We start from the raw sequence: 26738 nt of genomic DNA, 5'->3' as shown, positions 1-26738 counted from the left end.
GGGACTGAAAACATGGGAACATTTTAACCACAACTGCGGGACTGAGGGGGAATCCCTTCCCTTGGGTTTGTGGCCCCCCCTTTTTGCTAGGACTGCTTTGTTGCCCCCCCAATAAGACTGGTGACATTCCAGGTTTGGAGGAAGGGAGGGGAAGGGAGGGGAAGGGAGGGGAGCTTTCCCTCCCCCCCCCCCGCCAGTCACTTCTCTGCCTTATTTAGAGATGCCCGGTGGCCGCCTCAGCAGCCTCCTCCGAAATGCCTATTAATAGGAGGAAGAAGAAGAGGGGCACCTGCTGCCATCCATCAAGGCCCTCCCCCTGCCCTCTGGGGAGCAAAACTCCCAGCCAGGGGGCAGCCCCGCCCTTGCCTGCCTTTCCTCCCAGGTGAGGCAGAGGCACAGCCATTCCTTGGCCTCAGGTGTGTGTGTATGTGTGGGGGGGTCGTACTCCTTCCAAAGGCTCTGCCCCCTTCATCCCCCTCCCCCCCCCCCGGCCACTTTCTGGCTTTGCTCCCACTCGGGGCTGTTCTCTTGTCGCTTGCTGGTCAGAGTGTCTCTTGTGGGGCAGAGGAAATGTCTCTCTCTCTCTCTCTCTCTCTGTGTGTGTGTATGTGGGGGTAATTCTTCTCACCCATGAGGTGGTCTCAACTCAGAGGGAACCGGATCCCACTGCCAACAAGCCCTGCGGCGTGGGCTCCATAACCTGTTGCTGAGCCCCAAGAAAAGGGGTCGAGTAGGAAGCTTCTAAAAGGGGTGGAACAAACAGCTCCCTGCACTTCTAAGTACCTAGGAGTTTCTCCCCCCCCAACTCTTCCAGAGGGTGAGTTGGCAGCAAAGACTGTCCTCGGCAGCCCCCTACTCTTAAGGGCTCGCCATTTGGTGTGGGACGTGAGGGCCAAGGCTGACCCTGCCCAGCCCATCCCGGCTTGAATTCCTTGCCTGCCCCTGCCCATCTCTCCGAGGAGGCCGCCCTGGGCCCCCGGGCCCCCTCCTCTGGCTTCTCTCTCGGACTTGCTCATCCTCACACACACCCCCCCTGCACCACACCAACCTTTGTTCCTGCTGCAGGATGCAGCCAGGAATGGCCAGGCTAAATTTGGCCAAATGCCCCATTGACCAATGGAGGGGCCAGGGAGGCGGCGATTGGCCCTTCGGAGGGTGGCCTCTCGTGATGCCTGCGCCCGGGAGGGGGGCCGAGTACAAATGGGCTGGAAGGGGCAGCGGAGACGCTCTGGACACCCGTGGGATTTGAGCGGTGGTGCTTTCCTCTGGGGGTCCTTGCGGGGCGTAGCCTGCCAACATGGTAAGCGCTAGGCACGACCAGGGCTGCCGCCGGGCTCTGGAGAGGGTCACTGGGATGGCCTGCTGGCCAGATGCCAAAGGGGCCCCTGGCCCGGTGGCGAGAGGGACGGGTCGGCTGCGTCTGACTCCGGCCGGCCCTGGAATGGGTGGCGTGGCGAGAAAACGGAGGGAGCAGCAGGTGTGCTCTGGCAAAGGCTGTCCGTGGGAGGCCCCCGTGGGCAGAGCCGCTGCTGGTGCTGGTGTTCTGGAAGGCAGAGGGCGGCGGCTGTTGCTGCTGCTGCGAGAGCTGTGGCTGCTGCCGGTGGGATTGCTCAAGGACTGAGTGTGGGAGGATGGCTTTATATATGTGCTTGCGTGGGGAGGGGGGGTCCCTGGGAATTGCAGAGCTGGGCTGGGGGTTGCACGAGGCGACGCAGCTTTTGGTGGGACTGCTGACACCGACCTGCTATTCTCAAGCTGGCCTCCCCAGAGCAGGGGAGAAGCGCTACTCGGGAGGGAGGGAGGGAGGTGCCGGATTGGGCCGGAGCCCAGCCAAGGACACCAAGGAGCCGGCTTAGCAGAAAACTGAGTCGCTGGTCACAAGAATCCGCCTGCAGCCTTCCTGGCCCGACTCTGGGCCCCCACTTGAAGAAGTAACTCGATCTGGTAGCGACAGGTGCTGGGGCAGCTGGCGGCCGGCCACTCACCATGCACCTGTGCTAGAAGGAGGATAATTGGCACATGGCATAGTCCATAATTTGGAAGCTGTCAAAGACTCTGCAGAAGCCCACCAGCCTGCAGCTGGAAATGGGTCTGTGTGCCCGGTGGTGTCCTGTTAAAGAGAAACCCCTGGATCTTTGGCCATGGAGGAGAAGGTAAGAAGGGCCACGGAGGGACCATGAGCCCCCCGGCCCACCTGGAGATTCCGGCCACGGGCAAAGGCCTTCCTCCTCCTCCTCCTCCTGCCACCGTGGCTGAGGGGGTCTCGCCTGCAGGAGACTTGGAGCAGGATTGTGGCTCGGAGGCAGAGCACCTGCTCCCCATGATCAGTCCCCGACATCTCCTTTTAAAAGGGCCAGACGGGGAAAGACGTCTCTCTTCTTGAGTCTCTGGACGGCCACTTGTGCCCAGTGACTTTGATGGGCTGGCGTCTTTTCCAGTATGAGGCAGTTTCATGTGGGGTGGTTTTTTGGGGGGTGGGGGTTGGCAGTGGGGTGGGGGTTGGCAGTGGGGTGGAGAGAGCCAGGCCTGCCACGAGAAACGTGTGTTTGCGTGGGTGGGTGTTCAGTTCCTCGTGCTGGAGGCAGCACCATCTTCCCCAGCAAAGTCAGGGTGCCTGCTCAGAGTTCCCACCACACCTCCCTCACCTGGACCCTGAGGACCCCAACACTGGTTCGGGACATTCCTGAAGGTTTGGGGGTGGAGCTGGGGAGAGAGGGATATGATGTCCCACCCTCCAAAACAGCCATTCCCCCCAGAGGAGCTGAATTTCTGTGGTCTGGAGAGGAGCTGTCCATTCTGCGGGAGGGGCTGCACCCCTCTTGGAAGGGGGGGGGCTACCTGTAGCAGCAGTCACCTGTGTGGGAAGGGTGGGGGGGGTAGAGGATGGACAGGCACGATCTTGTGCGTGCAGCGAGAGCAGAGGGGCGCTGGGGTGGCCGGCTGGCCCGGTGGGCCTGGAGCTGGCCTCGCGGTGACCCCCGTCTTTCCTTCCCTTGCAGACGGACCAGCAGGCAGAAGCCCGGTCCTTCCTCTATAGGAAACACTGGTGGGTGAGTTTAAGGGCAAGGCGTGTCCCAGCCACCTGGAATGTATGACACTCCAACTTCCGCAGGGCCTCTGGAGCCACCCTGAGTCTGCAGGAGACGGGCAGCGGAGTGGTGGGGGATGGCTGGGAGCACTTGGGGCGTGACCCTTTTGGGCCCGTGGATTTCTGGATCCGGCCACTTGACCCCTCCTCCCCCCTCCCTCCCCCCCGGCTGGTGGTCCAGGCCAGTCCAATGGCAGTTGGGGAGCGTTCCTCCTGTAATGGCAGCAGCACCCCCACTCCCAAGGCTGATCTTCCTCCTGCGCTAGCCCTGAAGATGTTCGCCTCCCCAACAGCTCTCTCTTTCTGCTGGATCTTTCTTAACATTGCCCAGGAAAAGGGAGGTGGGGGGGGGGGGGGTTGTAGTTGCTGAGTGGGGATAAAGACAGGGGCAATTGCAAGTGTGCTCAGAACTGGCTTTCGCAAAGCCAGCAATAATGATGAAGAAGAAGAAGAAGAAGAAGAATTTGGATTTATACTCCCCCCTTTCTCTCCTGTAAGGAGACTCGAGGCAGCTTACAAGCTCCTTTCCCTTCCTCCCCCCTCCCAACAAACACCCTGTAAGGTGGGTGGGACTGAGAGAGTTCAGAGAGAACTGTGCTTGACCCAAGGTCACCCAGCAGGAACGTAGGAGTGCAGAAACACATCTGGTTCACCAGATAAGCCTCCACCACTCAGGTGGAGGAGTGGGGAATCTCCAGATTAGAATCCACCTGCTCTTAACACTACACACCATGTCTGAAGTTGACTTCAGTCTCGCAACCTGACAGGGGCCCCCTTCAGCTGCCCCCCCGTAACCCCCCACTCCTTGTCCCGCGTCCATTGCAGAGTTCAAAGCCGCTTTCGACATGTTTGATGCTGACGGAGGGGGCGACATCAGCACCAAGGAATTGGGCACCGTCATGAGGATGCTGGGCCAGACACCCACCAAGGAGGAGCTGGACGCCATCATAGAAGAGGTGGACGAGGATGGTAAGAGGTGGGGGTGGCATCACGGCCCTGGAGGGGGGGGGAGGAAACTGCCCGAAAGCGGGAGAGGGCAGTGCCTGACCACCTGGCCCGACCCCTCCCTGCAGGCAGCGGCACCATCGACTTCGAAGAGTTCCTGGTCATGATGGTGCGCCAGATGAAAGAGGATGCCAAAGGAAAGTCCGAGGAAGAGCTGGCCGAGTGCTTCCGCATCTTTGACAGGTGAGGCCTGACTCTGGGGGAAGGGGGGGGCACTGGCTCCTCCTTTTGGGAACAGGACGTTTAGAGCCCCCCCCCCCCCCCCGCTTCAAGAAGCAGGAGATGTGCCAGAGGCAGCCAGACGCTTCTGTGATCCGATCCTGGTCTACTGGGATGCGAGAAGGGCTGGCCCAGCTCCAGAGATGCCGAATGTTTCTGCAGAGGCCTTCAGACACCGCTTCTTCCACAGGCCGAAAGTTTGCCTGTGGCAGTGGCGTAGGAGGTTAAGAGCTCGTGTATCTAATCTGGAGGAACCGGGTTTGATTCCCAGCTCTGCCGCCTGAGCTGTGGAGGCTGATCTAGGGAATTCAGATTAGCCTGTGCGCTCCCACACACGCCAGCTGGGTGACCTTGGGCTAGTCACAGCTTCTCGGAGCTCTCTCAGCCCCACCCACCTCATAGGGTGTTTGTTGTGAGGGGGGAAGGGCAAGGAGATTGTCAGCCCCTTTGAGTCTCCTGTAGGAGAGAAAGGGGGGATATAAATCCAAACTCTTCTTCTTCTTCTAAAGCCCATGAGACATTGGGACCTTTCTCCTCACGGTGCCCCCTCCCTCCCCCCCAGGAATGCAGACGGCTACCTGGATGCCGAGGAGCTGATTGAGATTTTCCGGCAATCTGGCGAGAGCGTCACCGAGGAGGAAGTCGACTGGCTCATGAAGGACGGGGACAAAAACAACGACGGCCGGATTGACTTTGACGGTGCGGCAAGGTTGGCCTGGCCGGCCCTCTGGCCCTCCTGCATCTAAGCGACTCCAAAGATGCACTCTCAGCTGACGCATTTGGTGGCAGCATCCTCAGGAACCATAGGAGCTTTTCAGACCCCCACAAGGGGCCATCAAGCCCAACCCCCCAGTGCCCTGCAGGAACACACCATCAAAGCACTCCTGACAGATGGCCACCCAGCCTCCAAAGAAGGAGACTCCACCTCTTCTTGAGGAGAAACGAATGAGGAGCAAACTCTTAACTGCTGGGAGAAGCCATGACCACCCACCCCCCTCCTGCCCAGTTACTGGAAAATGTCTCCCATTACAGAATGTCTGGACTCGGATGGCCCAGGAGGGCTCCGTTGGTCCAATGGGATCACACATCAACAGTGAACGGAGGGCACTCTAGCTTGCAAACCCAATGTGCGCCAATCATTCCCTTTTATCCACAGGGCTCTGTGGAAGTTCAGCGCATGGCACCCATGTTCACTTGCTTGTGGGCAGTGGTGGGATTCAAATGATCCAGGGGGCTGCAACCTGCAGCTCTCCAGATGTTCATGGACTACAATTGGCCATGGTGGCAGGGGCTGATGGGAATCGTAAGAACATAAGAACAAGCCAGCTGGATCAGACCAGAGTCCATCTAGTCCAGCTCTCTGCTACTCGCAGTGGCCCACCAGGTGCCCTTGGGAGCTCACCTGCAGGAGGTGAAAGCTCACCTGCAGGATGTGAAAGGGTGCAGTCCACGAACATCTGGAGAGCCGCAGGTTGCAGACCCCTGAAATAATCTAACCTCTGGTTCCGGAGGCAGGATTCAAATAATTTAACACCTAGTTGTTTACAAGCACCATTTTAACAACCTGCTGAATCCCACCACTGGTTGTGCGCCCCCCGGCTGTGGGACTAACGCGGCTTCTCTCTCTGCAGAGTTCCTGAAGATGATGGAGGGTGTGCAGTAGAGCGCCTGGACATTCCTGCAAGAGAGGCGGCAGTGCCCGGTCACGCCAGCCAGCCTGCCCGCTCCCAAGATTCCCTGCTTCCGTTCCAGCTGGCTCCAGATCGGAGGGGCCATTTCAGGTCCTCTGAGGACTCCCTTCCTTCTGCAAACCTGTTCATGAACACTTCAATAAAGAGCAATGGACTGGAACTGGTGGAGCGAGGCAGCTTTCACGGGGTTGGGGGCGCAGCTGCAGCATCCCGGGTCTGGGGGGCGGGGGCAGGATGGAAGCAGAATGGCTTTGCCGGCAGCAACGGGACTACCAGCCCTATCTTCAAGGCCACCTCTGCCTCCCTGACAGTTCGGGAGCCTGTGGGTGCGTGCGTGGGCGCGCCCCTTTTACCTTTAGGTGAAGGAACAGGAGTTTGGATTTATACCGCACTTTTCTCAACCATAGGGAATTTCAAAGCGGCTTACAAACTGCTTCCCTTCCTCTCCCCGAGTGAAGCAGGTGGGGCTGAGAGAGTTCTGAGAGAACTATGACTAGTCCAAGGTCATCCAGCAGGCTTCATGTGTCTCAGAGGGGAATCAAACCCAGTTCTCCAGATTAGAGTCCACCTGGTCTTAACCACCACACCACACTGTGTGGGTAATTGAAGGCCCTGGCAGGTCCCTTGCGGGTCCCAAACTCGTCTCTGCTGACCTTTGCCATCCTGTTCTTTGCAGCAGGGAGGAGGAAGACCTCTGCAACAGCCCCAGTCAAGTTTGGCCAACCCCCCCCCCCCCCGCCAATGCACTGGCATCTTGAGGGCTTGTGCAGATGGCTGCAGAGGCCAAAGATTCTGCCTTGCCAGTTCTGGAGACCCCTCCCTCGCAAAGGACACGCTCACACTTGGCAAAGGGGGAGAAGAGAAGCTGGCAAACTGGTCGGAGCGTGCCACCACTCGGGTGAAAGCCCGGCAGGGTGTACGAAGCAAGCAAGCGATTCGGGGCCACTCCCAAGCCCTAGCAAAGGGGGTCGGGGGGTCTTACAAGACCACATCTGCAATTTCTAAGTCCACCAGCCAACACTCCCGGGCAGAAACCCAACGAAGGAAAGGAGAGCTGCAGGAAGGGGATGTGTGGAAACCCCCCTCCCACTCTCCTGGGTTTCAGTGCAGGCCAGATTGTAGTGCAAAAGGGGACGGGCCTCACGTTAGAAAACACCACACGTTTATTTATACATTCAACAGCAAGAGGCAGCACCAAATAAAATTAAAAACTTATAATACAACGTGAAATTCTTAGTCAGCACAAACAGGGACAGCAAAAGGCAACAGACACGACGAGGAAGGAGACCGCGGGCGACCCCAATCAGGGATCCTGGCTTTTCACGTGCTTCGCGTAGGATTCGTGAAGACGTTTCTTGTAGGCTGTGGGAGGAATCAGGCAGCTCAGCTGGACACTGACCCAGACGGTGCCCACGCCTATTTCACCTTTTATTCATCGAATGTCTTCATCACCCCTCCCAAGTTGGCTCAGGGCGATTTATAAAAAGGAATACAGTAAAACTGACTCGGAGGTGACTACCCGTAATTTGAAATCAAGTACAGTTGCTAAACCCAATAACTAAGATTTATATAATTCAGCTAAATTAAAATCTAATTAAAATTCCTGAATGCAGGAACCATCTGTGGCGTGATGATACATAATCGTAGGTGACAGATGGTAATATCAGGTCAGGCCTCAGTTAAATACTTGGCGGAACAGTTCCGTTTTACAGGTCCTGCGGAACTTCACGAGGCCCTGCAGGGCCCTGATCTCCTCTGGGAGGCTGTTCCACCAAGCCGGGGCCAGGACCGAAAAGGCCCTGCTCTGGGTCGAGGCCAATTCTCTCACGTATCCCTTGCTTTCCACACTAACAGGGTCTCAAAGCAGCTCCTGTCGTTCTCCTGTCTTCCAACTTATCCTTGCACCAACCCTGAGAGGTAGGGCAGGCTGAGAGTGCGCCATTGGCCCAAGGTCACCGAGCAAGCTTCCGTAGCCAACTGGGGATTTGAACCCGGCACTACTGGATCCTTGTTCAAGGCTCTACTTGCAACACCACTGGCCCCCCATCTGCCCCCCCCCCGACAGTACCAGGGAGAGCAACAGGCACCCCAACCGCTTGCACCCGAAATAGCCTCCCAAAGCCACTCTGGCTTGTATGGGGTGTGGGGGGGTCTAGAGTGCCATCGAGCTGGGATCTTCCGGAAGACCTGGGACAGCGGGACTTGAGACTTCTTCTCCAGCCCCTGGCTCTCTGCTTCTAGTGGGCAACTGAGGGGCTCATCTGCCCAGCAGGCTGACACCCCTCCCCAAATGTATCAGTGCTCCTGCAGTTAATGCCCCCCCCCCCGATAAACCCACCTGTTTGGTCCTTCCAGAGCTCTGCCGCATCTATGTTCAGGGGACTCTCAACGTTGGGCTCTGGTGGGGAGACAAAAGTCATGTCAGAGCAGGCAGCCCCCAACCCAGAGCCCCCCCCCTTGGGAAACGGGCACGAGGACCTGGACAGAACCCAACAGGTAGTCCCTGCTGGCAGGGGTGGCTCTAGAACACTGGGCGTTCCCTCAGGGAGGGGGACGGTGCGCCCCGTTGCTCCCTCCCCTTATGCAATGAACTTTATAGGATGCTCCACACCTCAGTGTCAGGCCTACTGGGGAAGGAAGGGGTGGAGGAAGCTCACTGCATGGGAGGAAGACGGACAGAGCATTGTGTGCGTTTGCATGCCAAAGCGGCAGAAACACAGCCAGCTGGCGATTCTACTGCCATGAGAGAAAAGCCAGCCATAGGAGAGAAGACGGACTCATAGAATTGGAAGAGACCAGAGAGACCATCCAGTCCACCCCCTGCCACACAGGACCACACTGCCGACATATGTTCATCCAGCCTCTGTTTAAAAACCTCCAAAAAAGGAGGCTCCGCCACCCTCCGAGGCAGTGAATTCCACTGTCCAAAAGCCCTGACGGTCAGGAAGTTCTTACTAATGTTTAGGTGGAATCTCTTTTCCTGCACTTTGAATCCATCCCTCCTTGTCCCAGTCTCTGAGGCAGCAAAAAACAAGCTTGCTCCCTCTTCGACGTGACATCCCTCCAAATAGTTATCATGTCCCCCCTTAACCTTCTCTTCACCAAACTAAACACCCCCAGCTCCCTGAGTCCCTCCTCGTAGGGCACGGATTCCAGACCTTTGGCCATTTTGGTTGCCCTCCTCTGGACCCGCTCCGGCCGGTCAATATCCTTCTTGAATTGCAAAACCCAAAACTGGACACAGTACTCTAGGTGAGGTCTGACCAATGCAGAGCAGAGTGGTACCTCCACAGAAGGAGACTCTACTACGCTCTGAGGCAGCGTGCTCACTGTCAAACTGCCCTGAACATCAGTAAGTTCTTACTAATGAGAGTAAGCGCTGTTTGTTGTGGAATACGCTACCTCCTCAGACTGTGGTTTCCCCCAGGCTACAGGGAGCTGGTACCAGGTGGGAAGGGGCAGTGGGCAATGGGGAAGCAAACGCCGGGCATGCTGGAAGTTCCAGGCTTCCTGGCATCTTGTTAAAAATGACCAGGCAAGACTGCGTTGGTGGACTGAGGGTCTGGCTCAGTAGAAGGCAGTTTCCGATGCCTTCAGGCACCGGGGGGGGGTTACATACAAGACATTGTGCCACAGGATGGCACATTCGCTTTTGGGGCTTGCCATTTGGCGCCCTGTGACAGGGCGGGAAACGGCAAGCCCCAGAAGGCCGTGCTTTTGCGGCCGTACGTGCGGGAGGCTGCCGCACTGCCTTGCGCCCCAGAAGGCAGTGCGGCAGCCTCCCAAAAATCGGGACAATTTGAAGAACCTGCGGGACAAATTGTTTAAAGGTGGGACTGTCCCGCCAAAAGCGGGACGTCTGGTCAGCCTATTCAGGGTGCTCCGTGCCCCTCCATCACCCCCTGTCTGCAGACCAGGGCTCAAAGCGGACAAGAAGAAAGGCTGCCCGACACAGAGGAGGGAGTGGTGACCGGGGAAATAACCACCGGCTCTGAGCTGGGGGCTGGATTTCCAACTGGGCCGAGAGAAGCCGGCAGCCCCAGAGCCAAGTAGATTCCAACTCACCGCCCAGCAGGCTCTGGATGGACAGGAGGAGGGTCCGGACGTCGTAGAGGGCTGACCACTGGTCCTTCAGAATGTCCAGGCAGATGTTGCCCTGCTGGTCAACGTTGGGGTGGTAGCAAGGGGTGAGGAACTTCACAGTGGGGGCGTTGTAGGGGTACCCGCTGGGGAACTCCAGAGACAGTTTGTAGCGCAGGTTTTCATACACCTGGGTGGGGGAAGGTGCAGGAGCCAATCAGAGAACAGGGAAAGCCCCCATCTCCCCCGCCCAACGCTGCCGTTTAGGGAAAGGAAAGTGCAGCCCGTTTCAGCAGATACGGTGTCAACATCCACACCACTAAAAGGTGGGCTTAGCAAGGCTTGGCACACACAGCTAGGCCTTTAGAACCGAATGAGCAGCTTAAATGAAGAGGCAACAAGGAACCACTCCGACGTCCTCAGAGAATCGAGCTGGAGATCCTGACGTTTGGAGTCAGCCCCAGAGTAAAAGAAACGGAAAGGAACCCACAGGGCGTTTGTGCATTCTGGGTAGTCAGAATGGTGGTTTTTTATCTGCACATCCTGCTGACCACAAGATCCCAGTGCTAGAGAAATGCAGCACTCTGACACCGAGGAAAAGGAACGGGCCCTGCTGGATGGCCCCTGGCTGCCCTGCTCTACATCGGGAGTCACTGACGACCACTACCCTCCTGAAGGCCTTGAAAAGTGTTTCGCGGGCAGTGGGGAGGGGCGACCGTGGAAACTCCAGATGCAGGGTGAAAGGGGGCATGGGGGGGGAGGGTCAGGGTAGTCGAAGCCGGCACCACCGGGGCTCCCACCCTGGCCCCCTCCCCATCGCGGGGAACTGGGAGCAGCCCTCGCCTGGATGGGGACCTTCCGAGGTGTGGCGCTGGCTCGCCCCAGGGGACAGGGGCTGCAGAGCGCAGGGAAGGGCCCGCTCAGAAGGCGCTTTGCACATGCACGGGCGCTCGGCGGCTTGCCCGCGCCCAGCTCACCGTGCCGGTGGCTCCGTCGATGGTCCCGATCCACTTGAAGAGGTTGTCCGATTCGGGGAAGGCCGAGATCCCTTTGTCGCCGGACATCTGCGGGGAGCCACAGTCAGGGGAGGGGACAGGAAGGGAGAAGCGGGCGGGCGGGGACGGGGTGGGGTGGGGGGCGCGGGCGGGCGGGGACGGGGTGGGGGGCGCGGGCGGGGAGCCCCCGCGCGGGACTCACCATCAGCGTCATCAGCTCCTGCTGCAACCTGCGGGGCAGAGGCGGGCACGGTCAGGCGGGGGAGGCCGGGAGACCCGCAGCCGCCCCCTCCCTCTCCCCCCCCCACACCTGCCTGGCTCCTCCCTCCCTGCCTACCTGGTGCGCACGGAGCCGCGGGCAGCGCCGCCTCCGGGCTCGGCCGCCTTGCTGGGGCCGCGGGGGGCGGCTGCGGGGTCGGCGTTCTGCGAGGCCATCTCCTCTTCCTCCTCCTCCTCCTCCTCCTCCTCGTCGTCCTGCGGCTGCGGCGGCGGCTCCTCCTGCCCGAGTGGCCCCAGTTTGAATGTTGCGAAGCTGCTGCGACGCAGCCAATGAGCGGCCGGCGGGCTTTCGACTGGGCCAATGAGAGCGCGCGGGGGCGTGGCCCTTCCCGAAACGCACCTGGGGCGCGCCGCCATTGGCCGGCGGGAGAGCGTCGGGAGCGGCCATTGGCTGCCGGGGTGCGGAGGCTTCCGTCTCGGAAGCGCACGCGAGAGTCCGCGGAGAGATTCCTTCCAGGCCTGCGGGCGTTCTTCAGCGGGCATGGAGCATTCAGACGTGGCAAGCTCTTCCCGGGATGCACCCGTGTTAAGCCTCCCTCCCTGTGCGGCCTTCGGGAGCCACTCCGCACCTCTCTGGCCTCTGGGGAGATCCCACCTGGGAGGAGGATCCCAAGGTTGGGCTTTGCCGGCAGGAGTCACACCGGAGGCAGCCGAGACGCCGGACCAGGGTCAGTTCTGGCGACCTCCCTGCAGAAACCGGCATGTTGCGCAGGAGCACTTCCTCTGCTCCACGCCTTTCTCCAGCCCTGCAGGGTGGGATCGCTCACAGGGACTCGGCCTGCAGCGCCCCTCGGTTGGATCCCCGTTCTTTACTCAATAAACAGACCCTGGCGTAGTTCTCAGAAGTCTTCATTGTTGTGTTATGGAAGGTTTTCACGGCCGGAATCCCTAGGGTGTTGTGGGGTTACCCGGTTGCGTCCCAGTAGCATTTTCTCCTGACGTTTCACCTGCATCTTCAAGATGCCAGCCACAGATGCAGGCGAAACGTCAGGAGAAAATGCTACTGGGACAGGGCCGCACAACTTGGAAAACCCAAAACCCCCTTGCCTTTATTTTATTGTTGTGAGCCAAGCTTGGTTCATACGTGAGAAAGCCAGTACTGGGAAGCGGAGCAATCGGTCAGTCTTTTATCACCCGGCATCCCCCATCCCTTTTCCAACCAGGCCTGAACATCTGGTGAGAAAGCTCTCGCCTGCGGTTTTGGTTCGTCTGGTACCAGGGCGTTCCTATCAGCCACTGATGACTACAATAAGCCACCTCGCCTTCGCACCCACCCACCAAGCCCCAGGGGAAGAGCACGCCACAGTCCAGCCAGGGGAAGCCCTAGTGAACTACGAGCCACAGTGAAGACAGGCGCAACAGGCCCAACTCGGGATCCTGGCACCCTCCAAGGTCGCAAAGAGTCAAGTCCAGGCATGGGCCTGGGAGCAGCAGCACAAAGAGCGGGGTTCTCGCAGGGCCACCTTCTCCTTGCCCACCCTGTAGGCCCATGGCACGAGCAGGGTCTTCTTGACAGTCAGCATTGCTGCCGCAGACGAGCAGCAGCTCTCCAGGGTTTGAGGCAGAGGCAGGTCCCTCCCATCCCCCGCTGCCAGGTTCATTAAGCAGCGACGCCAGGGGTGGAATCCGGGACCCTCTGCAGGTCAATCAGATGCTTCCCTAGTGAGTGGGACCCCCGCCCAAGTCCCAAGCTCAGTCTCCGAGCCGAGGGACCAGGTTGCTTTCAGCCGAGGGCCTGGAGAACTGCCGCCGGGCCAAGAGCAGACCAGGAGGCCAGATTCGGCAGGAGACATGGGGGTGCATTCACGCTGCTGCTTACTGCTGTGCCCCAGTTGGATGAGGCCGGCTCTCCAGTGCCACGAGGGGGCTGCATTTCTAGGGGGAGGCTTCAGCCACTGGCTCCCTGCAGAGACGGACTCACAAGCTCTCCTTCTACACTGTTCAAAATACAACAACATCAGAACTGATTTGAGAACTGTACTACCAACAGGATTTATGCTCCTTTCTGATAAGGTAAAAATGGCTAAGCTTCTAAATAACTCTAATGCTGAAATCTCTGAAGCAGTTGCTACATTTTTACTCTGTCTTCTGCAAGTTGTGCAATAATGATCTTTTTACTGTATTTGGAATTCATGACACACACCCGTTTTATGCCTAATAAAGGTTTTGGACTGGCTCTCCTGCTCAGGAAAGCCCCCAATCTGGCACAGCCAAGAGACTACTGAGCCTTCGTCCCACGCCTCCCCACTCTTCCGACAACGCAGGAGGCCCCAGTTCAAGTCAAGGTGTTTATTCAAAGCCTGATTCTTACAACAACAGTCGACCGCTCAGCTGAGCCCTGCATTCCTCCCCCCACTGCCCAGTGATCCAGAGCAGCTACTGGCTAGGGGTCAGGAGGCCCCTCTGCCGGCGGGGGTGGCTGGTCCCCTTCGCTACGGAGGAGCTCCATGAACTTCCGCATCTTGACCGTCATCCATGGAGGTGGGACGAAGGGCTTCAGCTCTTCCATTTTCAAGTCAACAGACCCCCTGGGGTAAGAAAAGCACAGGGAAGGGAAGGAATGGGGCAGAGCAGTTTGAAGTGGAGAAACACTGGGCCGGGGGGTGGGGAGAGCTCATTCAGTCCCTGGGGTGACTCTACCCCCTTGCAGGGGTGGTGGATTACAAACCTTCCCTGCCAGCATGGGCTAATTGGCCAGATGTTATGGACTAATGCCAGCATGGCCCGTGCCAGCCAGTGTATGCTGGCAGGGGCTGGATGGGAATTGTAGTCCATAACATCTGAGTGCCAAAGGTTTGCCGCCACTGCTCGTTTCACCCCATCTCCCCTGATCCCCACCAGGAGGCCGGCCCAGGGCCAGCCCCGCACCTACCCCATCTCTCACCTGTACTCGTCACTGGCGACCAGGTCCTGAATATCCTCCTCTAGCAGCAGATAAGCCTGCAACAGGAGAGAGCTTTTAGTGAGATCACCGAGGGAGCTGCTTAGCCTCCCCGCTACAGAAGACCCTCACTCCAGGTTCCATCGTGGGGTTGGAGTTTCAGACTAGGATCGAGGAGAGCCAGGATCAAATCCCAGCTTGGGCCCTGGACACTCACTAAGCCAGTCACACGCTCTTGACCTACAATCCTCACAGGGTTGATGTGTGGATAAGAGAAGGATGGTGGAAGCCACTTTGGGATATAAATGAAGTAAACAAATGAGAAGAAGAAGAAGAGTTTGGATTTATATCCCCCCTTTCTCTCCTGTAGGAGACTCAAAGGATCTTACAATCTCCTTGCCCTTCCCCCCTCACAACAAACACCCTGTGAGGTGGGTGGGGCTGAGAGAGCTCCAAGAAGCTGTGACTAGCCCAAGGTCACCCAGCTGGCATGTGTGGGAGTGCACAGGGCTAATCTGAATTTCAGAGAAGCTCTCCACAGCTCAGGGCGGCAGAGCTGGGAATCAAACCCGGTTCCTCCAGATTAAGATACACAAGCTCTTAACCTCCTACGCCACTGCTGCGTAATAAAGTAACAGATGTATTGCCCTAGTCCAGGGAGTGGAGAGTCTGAGACCCGTCAGTCACTGCCAGAACAAGGCCTGACGGGCTCCTCCCCTTGGAGGGGCCAATCCCTGCCCAGCCCTCGGCCCGCTCCCCGCCTGCCCACTTCACCATCTTGCCTCCCTGTGGCCTCGTATGTGCTGCTGCTCGCCAGCCAGTGCTTGTCCCAGGGTCAGCTGCGTATGCATTGCACAAGGGTGGGTTACGGTGCCGGGAGAGGCATCATTAAACATTTCCACTGCTGGTTCTGGGCCCTCAGCAGCCGTGCATGGGAGGCCTGCCCACAGACTGAGGGAAACCGCGCTTGGCCCTGCAACCATCTCCCCCCACCCCAGCCACTTCCTCCTCCAACAGGGCCTGATCAGGGTGGCCCCAAGGAACGGGTCTGCTTTGCAGTAAGGGAGCAGCTCAAAGCTATTAAGCAACAGAGGCTGCAAGGACAGGTCCCACCCCCCAAGTTCCACACTGTGGGGCACAAAACACACAATACTCGACAGGGGGAAGACCACATCACAGCATCTGCGGGAAGGGAGTAAACAACCAGAGACGAAATTACCCGCTGGGGCCTGCCACAGGTGCTTCTGCCCTGGGCCCTGTGGACCCCCCAGGCAACAGGAAGGGGCCGAGGCTGGGCTTGCCGTGCGGAAGGGCCCACGTCCAGTCTCTGGGGTCCCCAGTTATAAGGTTCAGGTGAGAGACCTCCGCCTGAAACCCTGCAAAGCGGCTGCCCGTCTGAGCAGCCAATACGCAGTTTGATGGACAGGTGGTCTGATTCCTTATAAGGCAGCTTCACAGGTTCAGGCGAGTTTCCCTCCACGCACTGACCTTAAACAGGTGCGGGTGTTTGATGTACAGCCTGCCTCTGGTTCCTCCCATCCCGAGGGCTCTGCAGCAGAAGCACCGACAGGGACCCGGTCACAACGGGAGAGACCCACACTCTCCTTCGCGCCTTCCGGCCTCCAAAGGGCATTGAGATCGGCAGCCCCCTCCTCGTCTCACACCTGTCCCACCCACCCCTCCCTCCCTCCGCCAGCATCACTCACTTGTTTGCTCTGGAGCCGAGCACAAAGGCGGTGCCCTCCACAATCCGCGAGGGATCCCACTGCGCAGCAACAGGGAGGAGAGTCCTTAGGGCTGGTTTGTGCACTTTCCCCTCACAAGGGGGCTGCTGCCTGGGGCAGGGGGGTCCAGCTCCCCCCTCCTCCGGCCCGTTGGGGGATGAAGCAGAGTGCTGGGTCAGGCCCAAGATCTACCCAGGCCAGCCTGCCACTTCTGAGAAGCCCCCTCCCAGGATCAGGCAACCAGCCTCCTCCTCTGCTCTCCTGCCTGCAGAAAGGCCCCCGGGGGGCTCCCCCTTAGCAGGGAGGCGGCAGGTGGTCAGCAGCCCCTCACCTTTGGCCCGTCCCTCTGCAGGGGCTCGCAGGACTTGGTCTTCCACCTGAGAGGAGAGAGGGTGCCTGGGCTCAGTGGCGTCCAGGGGCCGAGGATGGCAGAGTGGTGGAGGGTGCTCGCACGCCTGCTTCCCAGCTGCATTTCGCTGCCTGCCTGGAACCCCCCACTCCTTCCACCGCCTGTGCAAGAGCCCAGCCTGCAATCCCAGCTGCCCAAGGATCCATGCGAGGGCTTATGGTCGGCCGCCTCTTTCCAGGAGCCCTGATTCAGTTCCTCCTGGTTTGTGCAGCAGTTTCCCAAGAAACAGGGTCATTTGGGCCTCCCTCTTAATCCTAACCCCCCAATCCCCCCTGGCCCCACACTGCCATGTGCAGGAAGCACCGTGGCTCACTGACAGGCAGGGCACCGGTTTGGCAAGCCGAACGTCCCGGGTTCAAACCCTGGCATCTCCCCGCTCAAATCACGAGGGTTTGAGTTCCGGGTCCCGAGAGAAGCACTGAGCACACTAAGACTGGAGGGGAGGGCCTGCCTGGCTGTCCCACTCCATTTTGGAGGGAGGGGCTGCCTGGAGGCAGCATCTCTACAGTGGCCTCCCCAACATGTGGGAATGCCCTCCCCCCAGAGGTTTGACAGGCGCCTACTCTCTTGGAGTTTCGGCACCTAGTGAAGACCGTCCCCTTCACCCAGGCATTTGGTTGACTCCCCACATTGGGAAAGCCCCCCCCCCCGGTGTCTGTACAGCCCTCCCTTTTTGTGGGTGGGTGAGATTTCAGATTTTTAAAGAGTTTTTGGGATGTGATTTTTTCTGTGATTTTACTACTGTTAGATTTCAAATGGCTTTTATTACAACCTGCCCTGAGACGGGGGTCGAGGGCGGGGAACAAATACAAATAAATAAATAATAAAGGACCCCCGTTGCAGGTGATGTGAAAAACCTTTCTCCCCCCGAGACGCTGAAGAGCCAATCTGAACAGACAACACGGAGCAATACTGGCCACTGTGCCACAGAGAGAAACCCATCATCCCATGACATGTCTCCAAAGATGCAATGGAACCGAACAACTCAAAGAGTCAACATTGGCACACTGACCTGGATTTGTATGTAGACATCATTTGTAATAAACAATTCAAAACAACATTTGTTCAAAGTTATTTTTGTTATTGCACACTTGTAAATTCACTTACACTAATGCTAACCCTATTCTAATATACTATAATGAAAAGATAAAGTGCATAATATATAAAGTGCCAGTGTCAATAAATCATATCAATGTACAGTTTCATAATTTCATTCAAGATATAATGACAAAGGTCCAGAGCTGATATCTCCTGTGCCTTGAGTCCATTCATGGATGGTACATAGAAAAATGAGAATCCTGTATAGAATCGCACCACGCGTCTGAATAATAACTTTGAACAAATGTTGTTTTGAATTGTTTATTACAAATGATGTCTACATACAAATCCAGGCCAGTGTGCCAATGTTGACTCTTTGAGTTGTTCGGTTCTATTGCATTGTGCTTGGCACACTGTTTTCTATCTTGTAGGTTATCATGTCTCCAAAGATGCCAGCCGTACACCTGGTCAGAACCACCAGGCCGCAGCCATGCAGCCTGGAAGACCTGCACCAACCATTGGACTCTGGCTGGGCGAGCCTTTGACAATAGAGTACCGACATGGATAGATGGATGGAGGGTCCTATTAAGTACATGGCAGTCTTTCCCACTTCGTCCCGCTCCCTGCACATACTGCTCCTTAGCTAGGGGTCACCCCAGGGAACACTCTAGGACGGACCAAGGGAGATACAAATGCCCCCCCCCCCCAATCCCTGCACCACACTTACATGCCTGTTCCTGAAGCCCCTCGGTCGCTCAACTGGCTCTGCCCGGGAGGCCGCCCCTTCCGCTGAAAGGATACCTTTGGTCAGTGTTTCCCCACCATGTCCCGCCCTTCCTGCAGAGCCCCAGACCTGCCCCAGAGGAGGGAGGGTGCTTGTGCCGGGTCGAGGCCCCTTCTCAAGGGGCAGGAGGGGAGCTGAGGGGCAGCATGCAGCCGCTCTGAGGGCTTCCCCAGGCCTCTCACCTTCTTGGGGATCGGGCTTCCTTGCTGCGTGAGATCTTCTTCCACGGGGCGGCTCCGCTGGCCCAAGAAAAGGAGAAGGGGAGTAAGAAAGAAAGAAAGAGAGCGCCACGCAGCCGTGCCAGCCCTCCAGTCTCAAGGCAAGCGGCACCCTCGGGCTCAGCACAGCGCGGACCCAAAGGGGCCCCTGCAGGACAGCCCCTGCCTGGCTTTCCAGCCAAGGGTTCCCAGCCTTTACCAGAGAGAGGTGGGTTTCTACCTTCAAGGCTGGCAGGTCATGGGGCAGCCGTGCCACTGACTTCTTGCCGTCGCAGAAGAGGAGCTTGGCCTGCAAGGACGATAAATAGTCAGAAGAATCCCAAAACGGGGGCCTCAGAAGGGAACACTGAGCAGTTATCCTTGCAGGCCATAAAGGGGCGGGAAGCACTTCCACTGGTAAAGAAACCGGGGTGGAGACTGTGCATGGTTTGTGTCGGGCTCACTTTTTGATGATACCTGAAGCTACTAGGATTGTTAACTATCTATTCCAAACATTTATTAGCTGCAAGGTGGCTTCCAAGACAAATAAAATAATGACAACAAAACAATTCAAACACTCCAATTGGGACTGTCAGTGAATAAGACCAAATCAGTCAAATGCAATCCTAAAAAAACCAGCAGCTAACAGCTTCCTGGAAGTCCAATAAAGGGAATAGTGTACGGATCGAGGGAAATGGTGGCATCTTCTACTCTGTGACATTGGTCAGACCTCACCTCAAGTACTGTGTTCAGTTCTGGGCACCGCAATTCAAGAAGGATATTGAAAAGCTGGAACATGTCCTGCAGAGGTTAAAGGTCTGGAGGCCATGACCTACCAAGAGAGTCTTAGGGAGCTGGAGATGTTTAGTCTGGAGAAGCGTAGGTTAAGGGGTGACATGATAGCTATGTTTAAATATTTGAAGGGATGTCATGTTGGTGAGGGAGCAAGCTTGTTTTCTGCTTCTCCAGAGACTAGGACCAAGAGCGATGGGTTCAAGGTGCAGGAAAAGAGATTCCACGTAAACATTAGGAAGAACTTCCTGACCGTCAGGGCTGTTCGACAGTGGACTTCACTGCCTTGGAGTGTGGTGGAGTCTCCTTCTTTGGAGGTTTTTTAAGCAGAGGCTGAATGAACACATGTCGGGAGGGCTTTGATTGTGTGTTCCTGCATGGCAGGGGGTTGGTCTGGATGGCCCTTGTGGTCTCCTCCAACTCGATCATTCTATGATCAACCATGAGGGCTCCAGGTACACTTCCTGCTGCTGAAAAGGCCCACTCTTGATGACCCACCAGATGAGTGACTTTGATTGATGAGATGGTGAGGAGAAACCTCTCCTGGTGATCTCACTTTGGAGGCAGGAATGCAAGGGAGAAGACGGCCCCTTCAGATATCCTTGTCCCAAGCTACTCCTACCACCCTCTGCTGGCAGGCCCTTAACTTTTCAGAAATCCAGCCAAGAGAGGAAGTGTATGGGAGAAGGGGGGGCATGTAAATGCCCAGGAAGCCACGACCCAGGATCAATTCTCCCCAGTGAAGGAAACCAAAGGAGGAGGGTGAACTGGGCGCACCACTCACCTCTCCCACCCCCACTCTGCTCAGCAGAGGCAATCACCTCCCAGATGCCAAGAGGATTTAGGGCCGCTTCTGCCCCATTTTCACTCTGGGGTTCGCACCCTCAGCACGAAGGGGCGGGCGGCAGGGGGACGCCCACCTGTTCCAGGCAGCTCCGACACGTTTCTTGAATAAGCTGCTCCGTGTCCACATCCTCTCCCACGTTTTCTCGCACGTTTCCTGCAGCCTTCTGGAAGAACTTGGAGACAGGAATGGCGTTCTTGGAGCCGGGACAACACGAACCGGCAGAGACTCTCGCCCAAACACCACATTTCCCTTTGCTGCTCCGTCCCTTCCAAAAACACCCCTCAAGGCCCATTAGCGTTCCATCCCATAGTTTGAGTTAAAGGCAGGGTGGCGAACTAGCACGGCACTCAGATGTTATGGACTACAATTCTCATCAGCCCCTGCCAGCATGGTCAATTGGCCATGCTGGCAGGGGCTGATGGGAATTGTAGTCCATAACATCTGGAGTGCCAAAGGTTCGCCACCACTGGCCTAGAGAAAGAATGGAGGTCCACTCTGGCAGCAGACAGAAGAACCATCTCTGCCTTCCATGTACCCTTCAGCTACACACGGGCAAGACCACCCATGAACTTGCAGGGCTGCCAGTTCACACACAGCTCTTACCTTCATGTATTTACCAAAGACGGCCTGGATCTCCTCGTTGATTGTGGGCTGCAGAACAGCTCGCAGGAGGTCCATGGAAACCACGGGGTCTGTGAAACTGGAACCAGAACAGCAGCCAATACAACCACCTCTGTACACACATGCAAAGACGCCCGTCCCATCTGGGACTAATGCTGGAACCTGAAACCTCACCAGCATTTCTAGCTTCAGATTGCTCATTCTCCCACCCACGAAGGCAGTTTCAGAGGGGAGCCATCCTCGTCTGCAGGTGTCTGACGAATGGAGTCTGGACTCTCAAAAGCTTTATACCCTGAAAATCTTGTTGGTTTCTCCTTTTACTTCTTATCTTGTAGTTTTACCTGACTCTATTTTTAGTCTTTTTTCCTCTTTCTGCTTCTCTATATTACTGGATTTCTAATCCTTTGACCAGATTATTGAATACAAGGAATTTAGATGTTTAAAATAAAAAAAAATAAATAAACAAAGAAATTATCTCCTTTGGGAAAACCTAACAGACTTTGACAGTTAGCAGAACCCCTTTCCAAAGATATGTAACTAAGTTATGGAAGATAGAAATGGGTAGATAATAATGTAACTTTTCTTTTTTCTTCTAACTTACTTTTCTTTTCCTTGTGAAATCCTTTACTGATAATTTGTTTATTATGGAAGATTGTAACCGGTCATGATTATTACTTTCTTTGCTATTATTGTATTATAGGAAAATAATAAAATTTATAACAATTGGGGGAAAAAAAGAAAATCTTGTTGGTTTCTAAGGTGCTGCTGGACTTCAATCTAGCTATTTTCCCACCCAGTTTCCTGGGAGAAATGGGATGGTCTAATTTCTAGAGCAGGGTGGGGAACTCAGGCCTGCGGAAACCGAGAGTACTTATCGGCTCTTCTTGCCAAGTTCCTTGCACTGTGGCTCCACGAGCTGAGCCGCCAGCCCCATCTCCCAGTTGCCCGCATTCTGCAGGTGTAGCAGGGTGTTGCCTGCTATCTGCCCAATGGTTGGCTGGGGCCACGCCTTTGCCGAGGCTTCCCCTCTCGCCCACCCCGCTGAGACAGGCGGGCATATTTCAAGGCGTGACGGCAAAGGCGAGCCGCGGCTTCATCCTTGGTTCATGCTCTGCCAGGTGGCAGGGCCGAAGCGCATCCATGCTTGCTTCTCCAGGTGAAATGAGCCGGAATAAAAGGTTAAAAAACCCTATATATATATATAGTGCTAGTCTTTTATTTTTTAAAATGTCAAAAATTATTTGCGGCTCCAAGTGTTTTCTTTTCCCGTGGAAAACGGGTCCAAATGGCTCTTTGAGTGTTACAGGTTCCCTACCCCTGTTCTAGAGCATCGCTCCTCTTCATAGGGCTCATTCCAGGGGCAAAGACCAAATATTCAAGTGACAGAACCCCTCCACACAGCCACAAGTCCATTGTCTGGTGGCTCCAGCCCGACTGATGCAAGGGAGTCTGTCCTTTGAGGACACAGAGTGTTGGCTGGAGAAGTCAAATCCGAGCTGACTCTACCCTCGAGGCAGGAGGAGCTTCTGCCACAAAATGAAAAAGATGGCAAGGCAAAAGGCAAAAGGCAGGCACCATTTTGGAGTGGTGGGGGTGGAATGGATTATGCCACAAGCATCAGCCTAGAGACGCCGTAAAGATACACGGTTGAAGAACAAGCGAAATACAGATTGGTTATTGTGAATCTCTTGCGCATCAGGAGAGCTAATGGAAACTGACGCTGGTCTGTCAGCTGGGATCAAAGGAAGCCCTGCAGTCTTGGTGGCTGCATGAAAGAAGAAGAAGAAGAGGAGGAGGAGGAGGAGGAGAAGAGTTTGGATTTATATCCCCCCTTTCTCTCCTGCAGGAGACTCAAAGGGGCTGACAATCTCCTTGCTCCCTTCACCTCGCCAACAAACACCCTGTGAGGTTGGGTGGGGCTGAGAGGAGCTCTGAAGAAGCTGTGACTAGACCTCCAAGGTCACCCAGCTGGCGTGCAGGGTGGGAGTGCACGAAAGGCTAATCTGAATTCCCAGATAAAGCTCTCCACAGCCTCAAAAGTGGCAGAGCTGGGAATCAAACCCGGTTCCTCCAGATCAGAGTGCACCTGCTCTTAGCCACTGCTCTTAGCCACTACGCCACTGCTGCTCCGCGGGAACATAAGCACGCAGGAACATAAGGAGGACAGCCCTGCTGGGTCAGACTGGGGGTGGGCGGGTGGTATAACAAATTCAATACATTATCATTATTTTTACATTTATTTAAATAAATAATATTATTTATTATTTATATCTATTGTTTTATCAGTCTTGTTTATGGGCCCTGTACACTGCTCAGAGCCCTCCGGGGGTTGAGTGGTCTATGAAGTATAAATAATAAATACTACTACCAATAATAATAATTTAGTCCAACCAGTGGCCTCATGCAGCTGCCAGCAGCAGGGGCCAGATGGGTCCAATCCAGCAGGGCTCGGCTCATCTTTAGAAGGGGAACAAGGTCTGATACTTGCACAGCACAGGCCGGCAGGCATGAGGGACATACTGCAAAAGGATCAGAAAAAGTCCAAAAGCAAGCAACACAGAGCCCAGTTCGGAACAGCCGCTCGCAAAGGCAGCCAGAACTAGGGAAGTGAAGTAAGGGGGGCGGGAAGAGGGAGTCACTACTGGTCCACTTGGAGGGACCTGTCATGATCAGCCCAGGTGTGCTGTGACCCTGCCACGCCACATCTCCTGCCTGGGATGTGGGAACTTTCCTCTCCTTGTCCCCCCCACCCATGTAATTACAGTGCCAGGATGTCCTTTCTCACCCTTCCAGCTTTTGCTTCTGGAGCTCTGTGGCTGAGTTGCCAGTCAGTGGTGTGGCAGGCAGGTTGTTTCGACCTCAGGGGAAGGCTGGACTGCAGGACTGGTGGGGTGCCAACCCCCCCCCCTCCCTTTGGGCACTGGGAGTCAGGGAAGAGGGGGTGAAATGGAGACCGATTTGCTGCTTCTGCCTTAGTTCTGGCCATAGAAGTCTCCATGCTTGCTCCTGATGCTGTTTCATAATAAAGGCATCATTTGAACACAGAGCCTCGTAATTGAACAGTCCGGGGGCACCAGAAGGCCCTGCTGGAGCAGAGTGGTCGGCGGGGGGAGTGGTCGGAGGGAGTTGGGGGGGGCAGGAGAGGCGGGAGTCTGCTGGGCGCCCCTTTAGAGGGCTCGAGGGTGGGGAAAGGAGGTGCTCAGTGTGGGGGGGGCGCCCTCCCGATGGGGGCGCTTTGGGGAGGGCCGGTGCCGTGGGGGGGGTGCTGGTGGTGAAAGGGCTGCGTTCCTCCCCCCCCCCCCGGCTCACCTGCTCATCACCTGGGAGCGCCGCCCTCGCCGCTGCACCAGCCGGTGTTTGATCATGATGTTCCAGGGGGGGCTCTGCGGGGAGAGGAGCGGGAGGGGCGTCAGAGGGACCCTCGGGGGGGGCAGGGAGGGGAGGGGAGGGAGGGGGCGCTGCGGGTCCCGCCACCCACCGCTGCTCCCGGGGCGCTCCCGCCGTCCGTCCGCTCGACCGCCTCCCCTCCTCCCTCCGGCGGCGGCTGCTGCGGCTCAACCTCCCGGGCTGCCCCCATCCTTCTTCCGGCGCCGCCGCTCCTGCTCCTGCCGGCGCCTCTCTCTCACGTCATCGGCGTGCGCCCAGAATCGGCGCGTGTCGCCTTAGCAACGGACAGGCGGCCTCTCTGCGCAGGCGCCGTGGGGTGGGGGGCGGGTCTGAGTTCTTTCCCCTCTCCCCGCAGATCGCTCTGTTGCTGTGAGCCCGGATTGTTTATTAGATCAATTCATTGGATAAAATAAGGTTTTCACCCCGCCCCCTTACTGCACCGATTGGCTGCTGCAGGCGAGGCGTCCCCGGGGGGGCGTCCGGGGGCGCCTCCAGGCTCTGGCAGGGGGTGGGTCCAGCCCCGACCTCCCACCTGCAGAGGGACCCGCGGGACACCTCCCGCCTGGACCTGGCACAGCGCTAAGGAGGGGGCTAGGGGACCACACTGTGCCTTGGCCAAGCAGCCCGCTCTGCCCCCCCCGACCCCGGGGAGAGGGGACCCCGAGCAACGCTCCAGTGGGGCGTGGGGTGAGCAGCAGGCCCTCCCAGGCAGCGCCCGCACGGGAGCCTCTGAGCCGGGAGTTTGGTTCTGATGGCCGCTCGTGCTCTGGAGCTGGAGAGGAGAGACCTGGAGGCTCCTTCCACTCGCGGGGCGTTGATACAGCTGCCTTCCTCGCCCCCACGTGCTCTGTGCCTCTCAGATCCCGCTGTGGCTGCGAGGAGGAAAACACCTTCTGGGCCCCAAAGCGGCCCTCCACTGGGGCCAATCGCATCCTCCCGACCTAGCCTACCTCACAGGGTTGTTAGGGGGATAAAAGGGAGAAGAGGAGAATGTGGTCGTCCGCTTTGGGTCCCCACAAATGAAGTCAATAGAGATGTTCTGCTCTAGACCCAGGGGGCATTCATTGAAAGTGCTGGGGGGAAGAATTAGGACTCATAAAAGGAAATGACTTCTTCAACGCTAAATGCATGATTGGTGTTTGGAATATGCTGCCACAGGAGGGGGTGATGGTCACTCACCTGGAGAGCTTTAAAAGGGGCTTGGACAGATTGATGGAGTATGGAGGAGAAGTCGGAGTTATGGCTATAATCTTGATCACCTCCCTTGATTTGAGATTGCAAATGCTTTAACAGTCCAGGTGCTCAGGAGCAGCAGCAGCAGCAGCAGGTCATTGCTTTCACATCCTGCAGGTGAGCTCCCAAAGACATCTGGTGAAGATAGCCTACTGCGAAGTAGCAGAAGGAAAGGCGCTGGACTAGATGGACTCTGAAGTCCTGATCCAGCTAGCTCGTTCTTATGTTCTCTACTGACAACATGCTCCCCCCTTGCCCGGTAAGGCTGCCCAGTAGTTCTGCTGTGGCTCTGGTATGACACTGGCGGGGCTTGGCATCAGTGACTCTCTCAGGTATGCCAACATGGCTCTTAGTTGTCATTCAAAGCCTGTTGGAACTGGCATCTATTTACTCTATTTGACGCATGCCAGGCCTCTTCCGGATCTGGAAGTCAAAGGTCAACACATGTAGCAGCCCACCATGGATGCTGCTCTAAGCCCAGCAGTGTCAGAGAAGCTCTCTTTATGTATGCAAGCGTTATGCACAGTATGTATGTCAGTTGCTCCAACACTCAGCTCGCTGCTGGGCTAAATAAGAAGGGAGATTGTTGGGGGGGGGGGGTTTCTGAGAGGAGGGGGAGTTGAGCTCCCTCCCCACTTGCCAAATTCTGCTTATGTCTGCTTGGAGATGTGTGAGGGGACTTGTTGCACGTGCGTTGGGTCCATTCACTGCACGGTGGCTTCATGTTGCTCCAGGCTCTTGACTAAGCTCATGCGTCCGATGGCGAAAGGGCGCTCGCAGCTGCAAATGGGCGTTACTTGTTTGTGAACACCCCCCTTTTCATCTGTCAACTTTAGGGAGTGTGTCAGTCAAAGGAGGCGGCTTCCTTTTTGAATCCCGGCTGATCCAGAGGACGGCTCTTTCTTTTCTTTCTTTCTTTCTTTCTTTCTTTCTTTCTTTCTTTCTTCCTTTCTTTCCTTTCTCTTTTCTTTCTCTTCTTTCTCTCTCTCTCTCTCTCTCTCTCTCTCTCTCTCTCTCTCTCTCTCTCTCTCTGCTCTTTCTTTCTTTCGAATTCTCCACCCTCTTTGGAGCAGGCTTTGGACCTTTAGGTGAGTCAAGGCATCGGTATTTCCACATAATCCGGAGTGAGGGAAAACGTCTCCGTAAAGCTGGGCAGCCACAAGATTTGTCTGGAACAGCTTGTGGCGAAACCCAGGCTTGCTGCTGCAATGGCTGGGCGTGTTGCACCCTGGTTGAGGCAGCAATTACCCTAATGGGGCTTCAGGTTTAGTCACTCACGGCACTGAGGTGATAAGGAACCACAGCCAGGTCAGGGAGGAGGGGCAGCTTGGTGTAGTGGTTAAGAGCAGGTGCACTCTAATCTGGAGAACAGGGTTTGATTCCCCGCCCTGCCACTTGAGCTGTGGAGGCTTATCTGGGGAACTAGATTAGCTTGTGCACTCCAACACATGCCAGGCTGAGTGACCTT

The 26738-nt window shown here is 56.6% G+C and overlaps 3 protein-coding genes across 4 annotated transcripts; 1 reads left to right on the top strand and 2 right to left on the bottom strand.

The window, feature by feature from the left end:
* The first annotated feature begins 1202 nt into the window (after positions 1 to 1202).
* On the top strand, positions 1203 to 6163 carry TNNC2 (troponin C2, fast skeletal type). Of its 2 annotated transcripts, none has more exons than XM_048498791.1 (6): positions 1203 to 1300; positions 3000 to 3046; positions 3907 to 4057; positions 4162 to 4276; positions 4875 to 5011; positions 5944 to 6163. In XM_048498791.1, exons 3-6 carry the CDS (start codon positions 3934 to 3936, stop codon positions 5973 to 5975), a joined length of 408 nt encoding a protein of 135 aa, XP_048354748.1. In that variant the 5' UTR covers positions 1203 to 1300; positions 3000 to 3046; positions 3907 to 3933; the 3' UTR covers positions 5976 to 6163. The 2 variants fall into 2 exon arrangements, with proteins under 2 accessions (XP_048354748.1, XP_048354747.1); XM_048498790.1 differs by lacking the exon at positions 1203 to 1300 and adding an exon at positions 2040 to 2153.
* A 985-nt stretch (positions 6164 to 7148) lies between these two features.
* UBE2C (ubiquitin conjugating enzyme E2 C) lies at positions 7149 to 11606 on the bottom strand. The gene is made up of 6 exons (XM_048498787.1): positions 11416 to 11606; positions 11281 to 11308; positions 11061 to 11147; positions 10069 to 10273; positions 8342 to 8401; positions 7149 to 7365 (listed from the first exon to the last, which is right to left on the bottom strand). Exons 1-6 carry the CDS (start codon positions 11511 to 11513, stop codon positions 7307 to 7309), a joined length of 537 nt encoding a protein of 178 aa, XP_048354744.1. The 5' UTR covers positions 11514 to 11606; the 3' UTR covers positions 7149 to 7306.
* Positions 11607 to 13631: 2025 nt separating this feature from the next.
* Positions 13632 to 24298, bottom strand: DNTTIP1 (deoxynucleotidyltransferase terminal interacting protein 1). Its single transcript, XM_048498782.1, has 13 exons — positions 24129 to 24298; positions 23960 to 24033; positions 20633 to 20729; positions 20103 to 20201; positions 18632 to 18700; positions 18376 to 18432; positions 18137 to 18198; positions 16294 to 16339; positions 15945 to 16003; positions 15727 to 15787; positions 15013 to 15084; positions 14242 to 14297; positions 13632 to 13885 (listed from the first exon to the last, which is right to left on the bottom strand). The coding sequence occupies exons 1-13, from the start codon at positions 24225 to 24227 to the stop codon at positions 13741 to 13743; spliced, it is 996 nt and encodes a 331-aa protein (XP_048354739.1). The 5' UTR covers positions 24228 to 24298; the 3' UTR covers positions 13632 to 13740.
* Between the last annotated feature and the right edge of the window lie 2440 nt (positions 24299 to 26738).

Source organism: Sphaerodactylus townsendi, linkage group LG05, assembly GCF_021028975.2.
Source record: "Sphaerodactylus townsendi isolate TG3544 linkage group LG05, MPM_Stown_v2.3, whole genome shotgun sequence".
In the NCBI taxonomy this organism is placed as follows: domain Eukaryota; kingdom Metazoa; phylum Chordata; class Lepidosauria; order Squamata; family Sphaerodactylidae; genus Sphaerodactylus; species Sphaerodactylus townsendi.
Note: the sequence above shows the minus strand (reverse complement) of the source record. Positions and strands in the feature narration are given on the sequence as shown.

Coding starts and splice junctions, on each gene's coding strand:
- UBE2C (XM_048498787.1), bottom strand. CDS start 11,513: ATGGCCTCGCAGAACGCCGACCCCGCAGCCGCCCCCCGCGGCCCCAGC. Junction 11,148..11,280: donor AGGAGCTGATGACGCTGATG/GTGAGTCCCGCG, acceptor GGCTCCCCGCAG/ATGTCCGGCGACAAAGGGAT. Junction 8,402..10,068: donor CATCCAGAGCCTGCTGGGCG/GTGAGTTGGAAT, acceptor TCTCCCCACCAG/AGCCCAACGTTGAGAGTCCC.
- DNTTIP1 (XM_048498782.1), bottom strand. CDS start 24,227: ATGGGGGCAGCCCGGGAGGTTGAGCCGCAGCAGCCGCCGCCGGAGGGA. Junction 20,202..20,632: donor TCTTTGGTAAATACATGAAG/GTAAGAGCTGTG, acceptor CCTGTCTCCAAG/TTCTTCCAGAAGGCTGCAGG. Junction 18,199..18,375: donor GAAGCCCGATCCCCAAGAAG/GTGAGAGGCCTG, acceptor GTATCCTTTCAG/CGGAAGGGGCGGCCTCCCGG.
- TNNC2 (XM_048498791.1), top strand. CDS start 3,934: ATGTTTGATGCTGACGGAGGGGGCGACATCAGCACCAAGGAATTGGGC. Junction 4,058..4,161: donor AGAAGAGGTGGACGAGGATG/GTAAGAGGTGGG, acceptor CCCTCCCTGCAG/GCAGCGGCACCATCGACTTC. Junction 5,012..5,943: donor CGGCCGGATTGACTTTGACG/GTGCGGCAAGGT, acceptor CTCTCTCTGCAG/AGTTCCTGAAGATGATGGAG.